Consider the following 12,464-nt stretch of genomic DNA (forward strand, 5'->3'; position numbering starts at 1 on the left):
TATGAATACTCCTGCGGGAGTATAGACTCTAGGAGACCCCTGCGGGGGTTAGAGCCATGGGGTGGACAGGAATCCTGCTGGGGTAGTAAAAATGGGGAAGGGCAAGTGAGGACTCCAGCTAGATAGTGGGGGTGAAGGGGGCTGGGGTGGGGCATGGACTCCAAAGGAGTGAATTGCTCAACGAACACTCCTTGCGGAGATAGAGCTGGGAGGTGGCAGCGCTATATATAAATATATATGTATATATGAAAATATATAGATATATAAATATATAATGGGGTAATCTAGTGCCTTGGGGGGGGGCGATTTTTTTTTTTGGACTCCTGCGGGAGTCGAAGCTCCTGGACACTCCTGCGGGAGATAGAGCTGTATTTGCCATCTCCAGCTGGAGTCGGGAAGAGGAAGGGCAGGTGAATGCCCCAGCTGAAGGGTGAATGGCAGTTGGGCGATGACCCCTGCGGGGGTCGATGCTCGGGACCACTCCTGCGGGAGTTAGAGCTTGAGGGTGACGGCACTATATATAAATGTATATTTATATGCGAGGGTGCATATATATATACATATATATAAATTAAATAAAATAAATGAAAGGTAAATGTGTAAAATAAATGTATAAGAAAATAAAATAAGCTAGGGCCGGGGAGGGTCGGTGACGTGACTCGTGCTCGTGTCACAGCTCGGGGTTGGTTGAGCTATTTTGGCCAGCTCCAGTAGGAGTCGGGAGAGATGAGGGGGAGGTGAAGACTCCTGCTGGAGGATGACGGGCAGAATTGGTGCTCTGGGGGTGTTCCTGCGGGAACAGAGCGTGATGGTGGCAGCGCTATATATAAATTAATATTTATATGCGTGGGTGCATATAGATATGAATCTATATAAATAAAATCAAAACAGAGAGAAAAATAAAAGGCAATATTATATGTCATTGTTAAAATGACTTATAATATGTAAAAGCTAGGGTTGGGGGAGGGGCTGTGAGATGATTCCTGCGGGAACCGAAGCTCGGGGTAACACTCCTGCGGGAGTCAGAACCATGGGGGGGGCAGGGTCCTACAGAAGTCAGGGAAAGGTGGAGGGGTGGTGAAGACTTCTGTGGCAGCGGCCAGGGGGGGGGGCGGGGTGACAGGGGGTGCCTGGGCGGGAAAAACTCCTGCTGGAGTTGGGTAAGTGAATAGGGAGAGAAAGCTAAGTGCGACTCAGAGCCAGAAGGAAGAAAGCAGGGTTAGGTGGCTGGGTCGTGCCCGCGCCCTTGGGTGGCTGAGTAGCTCCTCCGCCCTCTGGGAGCCGGGATGGCTGTGTCTTGTCTTATCCCTGGATTAGGCTCGTGCCTTTGGCCGCTAGGTTTAAGGTGTCTGCTGGTGAGGGTCCTTTGTTTAGATGACTGTGGCTGAGTCGAATGTAAGATTTGAAGGTATCGGAAGACCACCTTCCTATTGTTTGTATGTGTTGTTGAGATAGCCCTTTATGTGCAACTGTGGTGGCGGCTCCAAATCTGACTGGAGTATGAATCTGGTGGGAAGCCTGAATGGTGGAGGACTGCTTTAATGTGTTTTTGAAACCAAGGCGTGTCACTGGATGGTGTGTGAAAAAAGGGGGGCTGGGGGACTTAAGCTTAGCATTTCCTATAGTGTATGTATGCTAGGAGTGTTTGGAATGGCTTGTGGGGGAGGGAATATTGAATATGTAGATGCATTGTCCTTTTTTGGATTGATCTGTTTATGATGATTGATAGTTTCCTCGTCAATCAAAGTTAGATCTGTGATGGTGGGGTGGATGTACGGATCAAATTAGATGTTACTGTAATTTCACAACATCTGAGAAACTCGAAAAAACACAAGAATAAACATTGCATCTAGAGTGTGGTCTGTATGCAAGGATAGGTATCCTTCTGAGTGTGGAAATGCGTTGGAGAGTATGTAGGGCGAGATGGGCAGTCTGATGTCTGGGAGGGTGGGAAGCCTTTAATAAGAAGGCCGGTTTGTGAATTAGCAATAGAATCATAGTTTGTGTGAATGCAAGTATGTGATGAATAGACTGATTGTTTGCGGGGGCAAACGGGAATGAAGTGTTATGTGGGGAATGAAATGTTTGGATGTGTTCTGTAGGGAGGAACTGAGATATTCTGGGGTTACTTCCTAAAATATATTTATAGGTGTTGATGCAAATCATGTATGTGGGAATGTCATCTTCAAAGGAGGGATGAGGTCAGGTGCGGCTCTGCTTCTGGTACCAGTTTCTAGAAACAAAAGCAAGAAAGGGAATCAGCAATTTCCTTATATAATTAGGAACATGTACAACAGTTATAAATTAATTTTTTTTTTTTTTTTTTTTTTTTGCTGAAGTCCAAATGAAGAGTTGTATATGAATTTAAGCATGATAATGATAACGCCTTTTGTTAGTGCAGTGGACAGCGGCTTCATTGTAACGGTAAATGAGAATTTTGGAGGCGGACTATTAATTTCTCCGCGATATGGTCCGTTGGTAGCGCGTCGGCAGTCCTGATAACATCCCTCTAAGCCTACGCCGGGGGCGGCGTCTGTGTATTAAAGATATGTACTGAGGATGAAATTGGATCGTTTATAAATGAGTGGGCAGCAATTCCAGCGCTTAGGAAGGAAAGCATAAGCCGGTCGCACGCATTAAGCGCTGTTCGGTGACGTGCTGCGTTGCGCCATGCATTTAGAATTCAAAACATATGTTCTATCGGGGTGCGCGTCGGGGGCTGTCCGCAGTGCTTAGTCACAATTCAGGACTCTATTTGTATTCTGCCGCGCCACGGAGCGCTATGTAAATGGTTTAGTTTAAATTACATATGAATTTGCGTGTCTGGTGTGCATTAGCCTTCCCCCTGTCATGTGCGCACCCCGTCGCCGCGCTGAGCGGAGTTGATATGGCCGAGATCGGATAGAGATATATTCTCATCTAATCCGGGGACTGATGCTGCGAGTTGGAGGTGCGTGACAAAAAGGCGTCCCTGCAGGATAATGCGCGTGTGAGTTTTGATGTCCTAAGATAGACAGTTTGTGCTTAGCGCGATCTTTTCTCTTCAAGAATATATGAGGGAACTAAATTTCAGTCGATTTATTTAGGTATGTATGTATGCAATTCTGCGAATCCAAATTGATGCTTAGGAATTTTATAGAAGTGCTTGAGCCGGAGGTTCTTCCACGATGGAAATGCCAATATTAGAAAGACTTGTCACTAAGTCTTCTTATATCTTAAGATATATTATATCTTTAGAACTTATATCTCTGGGATACGTGTAAACGTCTAGTAGATGAACTACGTGCGAACGCCGTAGTTATTGGCGAGAATCCCGCAAATTGTTTCTGAAATGTGGTTACTTCTGCGTCCGAATGTTAGACAGACTGCGAAGTAGAATTGTGATGCCTGATTAATGCCAGAAATCGGAGATACCAGAGATCAGGGTTTAATGGAATTACTTAAAAGGCGGGGGTGATGTCGACTGCGAAGCTTTGCAGCAGACTAGATTAATTAAATATCACGCCACAAACCAAGAAATCTCTTTAGGGCATCTTCGTTCGGCGTGATGAATAATGCTGAAAAAGGCGGAATTATGAGAAGATGAAAGATCCGTTATTAGACGTTTTTAGAAACGTTCTAATGCCCATTTCAGTAGGCTAATGTGAATGTGCTTGACGAAGCAGCAAGAATGAGGGGATCGAACATGAATTTATTGTCGATCTCTTTTTCTATAATAGCTCTGTGATTTCTGGTTCAGCGTTGGTGGAGGGCTGGGAAGGGAGCGCCAAGATACCGGGCTTGGATCCGTTATACAGACCTGGAATGAGAAATTCAGAAAAATTAGGTCAGTGTGCAAACGTAAATCAGTATAAAGATTCAAAATGTTGACAAGTAATTTGTTTTCTTTAGACTTGGCTGACGGCGTGCCTGTCGCCGCAGTAGTAGCAAGTGAGAGGAGGGAAGGCTGGGTTTAGAGTGGTAAGGATTGCTGGAAGAGGAGGGCTGGAGTTTGTACTGGATTGGGGAGCTGCAGGCTAGAAGAGTTGCGTTATTGTCCGGGAGATTCCGAGATTGCTTTAGGGCTTTCTCTGGTGGCCCGGGGTGGCGCAGTGTTTGTGGGCTGTAGTACGTAGTGTTTAGGGAGCGTAGCAGGAGCGTGTGGTTGTAATGTCCTAGGGGGGCGGAGTCAGCGAAGACGTGGATTCGTAAGGTCTTTTCAGGTTTATTGCAGCAGTATGTGTGGTTCCGGCGTCTAGGAGTTTGGAGGAGTTCTGTGACTGTCGTTTGTTGGATACGAGAGACGTATGATGACGCTGGAGAAGGTACGTGGCGGTTTGAAGTAGCAGGAGATAGAGGATTGAATAAAACATTGTGCTCTGGCTGGAGTAGCTAGGCCTTTGGCCTCTTACTGGAGCCTCAGTCTCGGGCAGACTTCCAGGCTGAGCTGGGTGTTGTTGAGATGGGGCTGATGTTTCAGGGAGCGCGGAGCTTTCTTTCTTGCCCGTTGCTGCGCTGTTGTGATCTCCGCCGCCTCCGTTGTTGTTTTCGTTGTAGTTGACGGCGATATGATGATGATGATGATTGAAAATAGGAGGTTGTTTTGTCCGTGAGTAGCTTTCGGAAGAGCTGGAGCGGACTTGTCGTTAGTTTCTTCGGAAAACGAAGATAAGAGAGTAGTTCTAGCTAGGCTACTTATAGTGAGTTGGGGTTAATCTGATTGGCTAACTAGTGAATGTAAATGAGTGGCCAGCTGCGGTCAATCATATCACGTGCTCCTCTCGAAATTAGTTTGAAAACTTCACTTGTGGGTGTGTGTGTGGTTGGAGGGGTGGTTTCCCTGCAATATCAAAAATGGTATCGAATAACGATATATTTTATGGTATCGTAAGAGTATTATCAGGTATCGAAGTTAGCAATACCAGTATTGTGACAACACTAATATTCACTGCATGATCCACAACTATAATGTGTGCGTAAGTAAATAAAAATAGTGTATTACATAAAGTTACATTAACACATTCTATCAATTACAAACACTTAATCATAACGATTGTTTTAATAATAGTTTGTGACATTTATGCAAACAAATTGCACCACTTATTCGACAATTCAATTAAAGTATAATCTGCATTCTAACAACAAGTGTACTGCTGCATGTTAATGAGAGACACATAAATGTTGTTGTTAAGTTCTGCTTATGCCTCCTGTTGACTTATGGGTCAAAAATTGATCCAGGCACCATTTTAATGGCAGTAAAAAAACTATACAATGTTTATTTCTTTATTTATCTTTAAGTTTTTTTGAAGGCTTTTTCTATTATGACCTCAACAATAGAATATCTACAATGGTTGTATTTTGGCCCACCAGCTATAAAACACTTGTTACACAAAAAAACTACTGGCACACAGTAGCACACACATGCACACTCTGGGCTCTATTTTAACAATCTGGGCGCAGTCTAAAGCACATGGCGCAAAGGCATTAACGGCGTGTCCAAATCCACTTTTGCTATTTTAAGGACAGAAAAATATGCTGTGCGCCACAACGCATGGTTTAAAAGGGTTGTCCTTATTCGCTTAATGAGTTATGGGTGTGTTTTGAGCATAAGCACATTAAACCAATCAGAGTACCATCTCCCATTCCCATTAAGAGTCAGTTGTGTCATGCCATGCTACATTTGCTTTTTACATGGCAAACTTTGTAAGTACAAAAACTGAACACTTCACTTGCGAGAAAACTGTTAAACATACCATCTGCAGCACGAGGATAAAGAACAAGCCGCCTACATTCAGCCTCTTTACTTTTACTCTTTAATTTACTCATTTACTTTCGCGGATAAGGAAACAGTGTTGTACTCATTTCACTGAACCATTTCTAAATTCAGTTCTAATGTAAAAGGATAAATAAACAATAATAACGAAGTGTGGTCAACTGAGTTCTATCCAAACACTTGTCCTATTCTTATGCCCCATATGGTGATGCACATGTATCCAAAATGTCTATTTATTAAAATAAATATAAATATGCATATAATAAATACTACTACTACTACTAATAATAATAATAATAATAATAACAACAACAACAACAACAACAACAACATTACACAAAAGCAAATTGATCAAATTGTCATGACTAAAGTGAAAAAAGCCCCCCGAGATGAAGGAAGCATGGATGTAATGGTATTTATATATAAAATATTTTTTGTAATATTTTAATCCTTTAATTATTTTTTATTTGTAAAGGTACTTGCGTATTTCTGTACATCCTGTGTGTATTAAGCAATGTGTAAGTGTTTAAGGCGCATAACTAACACGCTCTGCGCTGGACTTTAGACCAGATTTAGCTGGTCAATTGTGAGGTCTATTTTAGTCCCTCAAAATAGCAATGTGCCAACAATGTGCCTTAACACACCTCCTTTCTAGACCGGAACGCCCATGAGTCCAAAAAGCAGCGCGATTGGATTTGCTATTTACACAACGTGGCACAAAGCGGGAAAATTAGAGTTGCACTGGTCTGAAAATAGCAACAAATCGCGTCAAACACGTCTTGCGCCTTATTACACCGGGTTTATGGTAGAGCCCTCCAACAAACACACACAAATACAAAAACACAATAAGAATCAGCTACTTTAACTTTTCTGAATACTGTATTATTTTTTAGATTAATACAATAATTTTTAACAATAGAAAAATCAACCCTTTTCTTCAGTCAAAAACAAGTGTTGCCCTCTGATTAAACGTTGACGAAATTCTGCACACTGATGAGGAAAAACCTAGACATTCACAGAGTTTGTGAAGAAGACGAGGTTGTTTCTTCACGAAAAACAGATATGAGGATTGAAATTAAGTTTAGCTCCTGTATTTTTTTGTTTGGTTTAGTGAAGGCAGGTCAATTTGACCCAAAGGGCAAACAGTGTATACAGAATTCTAAGACAGGAGGGTTAAAAAAAACTTACTTACTTAAAGGCCTACAGGCAGTAAGTTTCCACAAATATTTTGAGTATTCTGAACTCATTGAGTTTTACAGTACAACAAACACACAGAGAGACAGCTCACAGTTGAAAAAAACAAAACAAAAAAAAGGTTCACAGACTCTGCCATAAATCTTTGTTGTGCGTGTGTTATAGCACACTAAATGCGTGTCATTTAGTGTGTGTGTGTGTTGTTGACTCACCAGCCGCCACCGCCGAGCACATGACAAAGAACATGCCCACAGCGATTCTCTTCAGAGACGAGGGCAGCAGGCCTTTGCGTTTGAGGATGGGGTCTACCACTTTATCCTTGAGGGGGATCAACATGAGGATCAGCACGGCGTCAAACATGGTCAGCCAGGCCGCAGGGAAGCGGAAGGTATTCTGGGAGAAACAGGGGCAAAATTACGAGTCATGTTTACAGAACACAGGCACGAACAAAGAGAGAGCAGTGTGTAGGTCATTCGTAATGCTCAGGTGCTTTGTTCTTCTCCATTTGTCCTCCGTCTAGAAAGTAAGTACAAGCTCAAATGTGAATTCTAGGAGAGGGTTTGAGAAAGAGAGTGAGAAGCAGGAACATTCCAGCAACAGTAGCGCCCTCATGTGTCCAGTGCTGGTGTTTGGATGTAAAGCTCCACATTCAGAGTGAGGTGGAAGGACAGATCTCTTAATAGCCCATAAAATCATTAATCACTTGTTAAGTACTTTAATATCACATGGGGATTGGATATCATGCGTCAGAGCACCTGTTTCCTAATGAATGGCTGATTGCTCCGTTCACGTGCCACAGACGAGTGATGAAAAACAGCAGAGAGGATAAAAAAAGTAAAAAGTAAATCACACACAGCAGGACTTTTTGGGAATTGTGACAGATTTGGAAGGACAGTTTTATTAAGGAAGTTTATTTCTTAAAACAAGCAGTGTTTGTTAATCTGTTAACCAAAAAATCTTAGGAATTTTTTGACAAACATAAAAATAACTTGCTTGATAAGCATTTAATGAGGAACTGTATTTGTATCTCATTCATTCATTCATTTTCTTTTCGGCTTAGTCCCTTTATTAATCCGGGGTCGCCACAGTGGAATGAACCACCAACTTATCCAGCACATGTTTTACACAGCGGATGCCCTTCCAGCTGCAACCCATCTCAGGGAAATGCATTTGTATGTTTCTTATAAAATAAAGTAGGTTCTTATACAATAAAAGTAGGCAGTGTTTGTATTCAAAATTAGTACCATTTGGAAATACTGACAGATTCAGGATTTCAGAACAGTTTTGACACACACACACACGCACACGCACACGCACACGCACACAAACACAAAAATTAAATTAACAAGAATTTGGGCTCCTTCATTTCAGAAGAAATATGAAACGAGCAGGGTTTGCCAATGAAAAACACTCTGGTCATTACCTTGAGGTTGCACACACTGTAAAAATGCTGGGTTCCATACAATTCTTTCATGTCGTTCCAACACATAAGCTAAATTAATCATTTTTACAAATTTAAGTGGATTGAACAAAAAAACTATTTTAAAAAAGAAATATTTTGTTTCAACTTGTTTTAAATAGATAGTTTGAACAAGCAGCAAAAGTAATTTTAGAAGTGCAGATGTTCTGAGAGGTTTCAAAGTCTAAATGGATTCTATATTATTTACTTTGTCAACACGAATTGCAAGTTTTATGGTGAACAATCAAACTCTGCAAGTTAACTCACAAAAGTAGTAAAAACGTTTTGGTAATCTTAATAAAAAATCTGAAAACCTATTTAGTCTCTGGAAAGGCATTCCTTAGTTTGACAGAATATCCTTAACTACTTTGCTCTAATCTTTGTTTTGCTGCAAGTGAAAGATGGCAAGGAGGTGTGCTGACATAAAACGGCTTCATTTGGAAATAATTTATTTAACAGTTTGAAGTGTATTTCTTGGCAATTAAAACATACTGTTTGGAAACTGACGAATCTGAAACTTTAGAAAGATTTGAACAAACAATAGAATAAATAAATAAATAAATAAATAAATAAAATTTGATTAAGAAACTATTATTTTCACACAATTTGGGAATTTGATTAGAATATAGTTGCATGGCAATATATATCGAGAACTCCCCTGCTGTTGTAGCTAATGAACAGATAGTGATTGCTCTTAAGACTACTCACTAGGAGCATGTCTAGGTTCCCGATTTGGAATAGTCAATTAACTTAAGTTGCATGTTTTTGGACGGTGGGAGGAAACCGGTGAACCCAGGGGAAACCCACGTGAGCACAGGGAGAACATGTAAACTCAGCACAGAAATGTTGGCTGGCTTGGTAAGGACTAGAACCAGTGACGTTCTTGCTGTGAGACAAGAGTGCTAACCACTGGGCCACCATGCCACCCATCTAAGAAAGGGGGAGGACATGTCCTCCGTTCTTGCGATCTTGAGTTTTGGAACTGAATTTTGGCAGTTGATGATGACGTTACACGAGAACACGAGGATGCAAGATCGCTGAAGAACGCATATTGAGAAACAGCTCGTTTTCTTAACCAAACACACCTGATTCAGATCATTAGCTCATTAGCAGAGACTGAAAGACCTGTAGTGTGACAGACAAAGGAGACATCCAATACATGCACTGTTGGTGGTCCTCAAGGAACATGGTTGAGAACATGGTTGTGATTTAACCATCTATTTACTTTTGCCCTGGAGGGCCAATGAGCTGTAGAGTATATCTCCACCCTGATCAAACTGATTAGCAGGCTCATGTGTTTGATCAAAGTTAGAGCTAAACTCTGCAGCTCACTGGCCCTCCAGTGCAGCATTTGAGGAACACTGTTCTATTACTGTAGTTAAATAACTCTTTTGGGCCAGATTTAAGGATCTTTTCACAGAAAACAGTACATGATTAGTGGAGCGTAACTGATTAGATAAAAGTCAAAAGGTTGACTACTCTTGTAACTATTTATCTGCAGCTGAATATCTCATCCACGGGGTCACACTGAAGGAGAACAAGCTTTTAGGGCTGTTGAGAAATTATTAGCTAAGAAATTGGACCTTTAGCTTCAGCGTGAGCTTCTTTTTGTCTGAAGGTGGCAAATAATTAAGAAAGAAATGATCAAATAAATGTATTATTACTTGATCTATTCCACAACCACCACCTCAGGTACAATTAAATACTCAATTGTGCTGTAGACACTAAAGTAGTCCAGTTCTGCTTTTCTGTCACAGATTCAGTGTACAATCATGAATTGTGACCTAAAGTGTTCAAAACACAAAATGTAGAGCTTGACTATTTCTTGAGTTCTCCAATTGTCTTGTTTAACCTGATGAAGACCTGATGTAGGTCGAAACGTTACATAAAAAAAAAATTATGACCTAAAAATGTTCTTTTGACCTAATCTAAAGTGGTACCACAATACATTTTGTATATACTTTTTAAACAGTATAAATAAGGTCAGAATAAGTATGTCATTTGATTTTTACACCTAAATATCAGTTTTAGGGGATGAGAAAGCAGTTTTTTTCAGCCAGATATCAGTTCTTTGAAACATTAGACAGGGGCTGTCCAATTCTGCACCTGGAGGGCCCTTGTCCTAATTAAATGCACCTGAACCAGATAATCAAGCTCTCTAAAGGCTTACTAGAAACTTTCAGTGAGGTGTGCTGAGACAAGCTGAACTCTGTAGAACTCTCTGTACTGAGTTGGAACACCACTGCATTAGACATTTTAATGTACTGTATGCCAAGTCTAGTATATAAGTATCTGTGTTTTTTCTGTTTAATATGTACAGTGGGGAAAAGAAGTATTGAACACGTCATGTTCCCATGTTTTTCCTGGGAATAATATTTCTAAAGGAGCTGTTGACACAAAATTGAGCTAGATTTTGGCAAAAACCCAAACAATACACACATAAAAAATAAATAAATAAAAAATCTGAAAAATGTTAAGTGAAATGAAATAACAAGGAAAAAGTATTGAACTACTGAAACATATTTAATACTTGATATAAAAGGCTTTTTTAAAGATGAATCTCATATTGAGAATGAAGTCACTTGCATTGCTCAGCAGACTTCAAAAGAGTGTAAAAAATCTTGATGGTTCTGTAGGTTTTGTCTATCCAAACTGACCTGTACTTTGTATTTTATATTGGATTCAAGTCAGGTGATTGGCTAAACCATTCTACAGTTTGATTTTCTACCTCTGGAAGCATTTGAGAGTTTCCTTGGCTGTGTTTTGGATCATTGTCTTGCTGAAATGTCCACCCTGGTTTCATCTTCATCATCCTGATAATGTAGATGTTGTACTGAAGCAGCAAATACTAATTTGCAATGATGAAGGGCAGAGGGTTGCTGTAGAACTACAGAGAGATTTCAGCTGCTGGCTGGGCTTTCACTGCCTTTCTACACCTCCCTTTCTTCATGTGTTCAATACTTTCTCCATGCGTCATTTCATTTTATTACACATAACTTAATTCGTAAACTAATTAGTATAGTCTTTGCATATATGAATTTCTTCGGCTGTTGCCAACATCCGGGGAAAAATTCATGAAAACAGCACCTTTAGAAATTCGTAAAAATGGTGACGTGTTCAATACGTATTTTCCTTGCTGTATGTAGACCAATAGGTTGATTACACCTAGTCACTTAATGTGTTTTTTTATGATTAGAGAGCTATCTGATCATTAAAAGAACAGGTGTAAATGCCCTCGAAGAACCATTTGAGATGGATATAAATCTGATCCTTTTGGAATGCATTCCAGACAAAACTGGGCAGGTTGTTGAAACCACATATGCAATGTGAGAGCATGTTATAGGCTATGTGGTGTTGTCAGATATAACTGTGCTAATCCAACACGCAACACCACAGATGGCAGTTTAAGATGTTTTGTCTTTTTCGTTTTCATTTTATTTTTTACTGGTCATCAACTGATAGATGACCAAAGTATTATAAAATAGTATTAACAACAGAGATGCATCACACACGTATAGTAGCAGGTTTTTCTAATAATAGAAAAAAACATAGTGTTTTGTTTGTTTACAAAGGAACATTGTTTTTTTGGAAGTAGGTTACACACAAATGAATGTAAATCCTTTACAGATTTGAAAGATGTCTTGCACGTATCTGTACGACAAAAATAGACGCTTCATTTAGCCTATAATGAATGTAATCATGGAGGCCGCCTTGCGCACTTATAATGATGTTTTACTAGAACATGAGCGAAGTACAAAGCCTCCTGCAGCCTACATATCAAACCATTTATATGTCAAATACCATATATAGCTTATGTTTCTGTAAACAAAATGTAACAAAATAAAATGCAGTTTTTCTGATGCTTTAGTCTACATAACCTAGTCGAAACCCACCTGCATATATACAGTAGTAGCAGAGGATTTGAAGATCAGGGGGTTGCACCAGCTGTTCGTAAGTTCTTTCTTAAACTGTATCGATATTTATTGACCGAACATCATTGTTAATATCGATTAAAAAAAAGATTAGATATGAAGTTTCGATTTGAAGCGAATGAAATCT

At 40.2% G+C, this 12,464-nt stretch overlaps 1 protein-coding gene across 1 annotated transcript in view; it reads right to left on the reverse strand.

The window, feature by feature from the left end:
* slc15a4 (solute carrier family 15 member 4) overlaps positions 1–12,464 on the reverse strand; it is a 165,821-nt gene that overhangs the window by 116,424 nt on the left and 36,933 nt on the right. Inside the window, exon 6 of the mRNA XM_056463262.1 lies at positions 7,159–7,339. Coding sequence (XP_056319237.1) covers positions 7,159–7,339 — 181 coding nt within the window. The remainder of the gene's footprint in view (positions 1–7,158; positions 7,340–12,464) is intronic.

The sequence above is a fragment of the Danio aesculapii genome, chromosome 8 (assembly GCF_903798145.1).
Source record: "Danio aesculapii chromosome 8, fDanAes4.1, whole genome shotgun sequence".
NCBI lineage: Eukaryota > Metazoa > Chordata > Actinopteri > Cypriniformes > Danionidae > Danio > Danio aesculapii.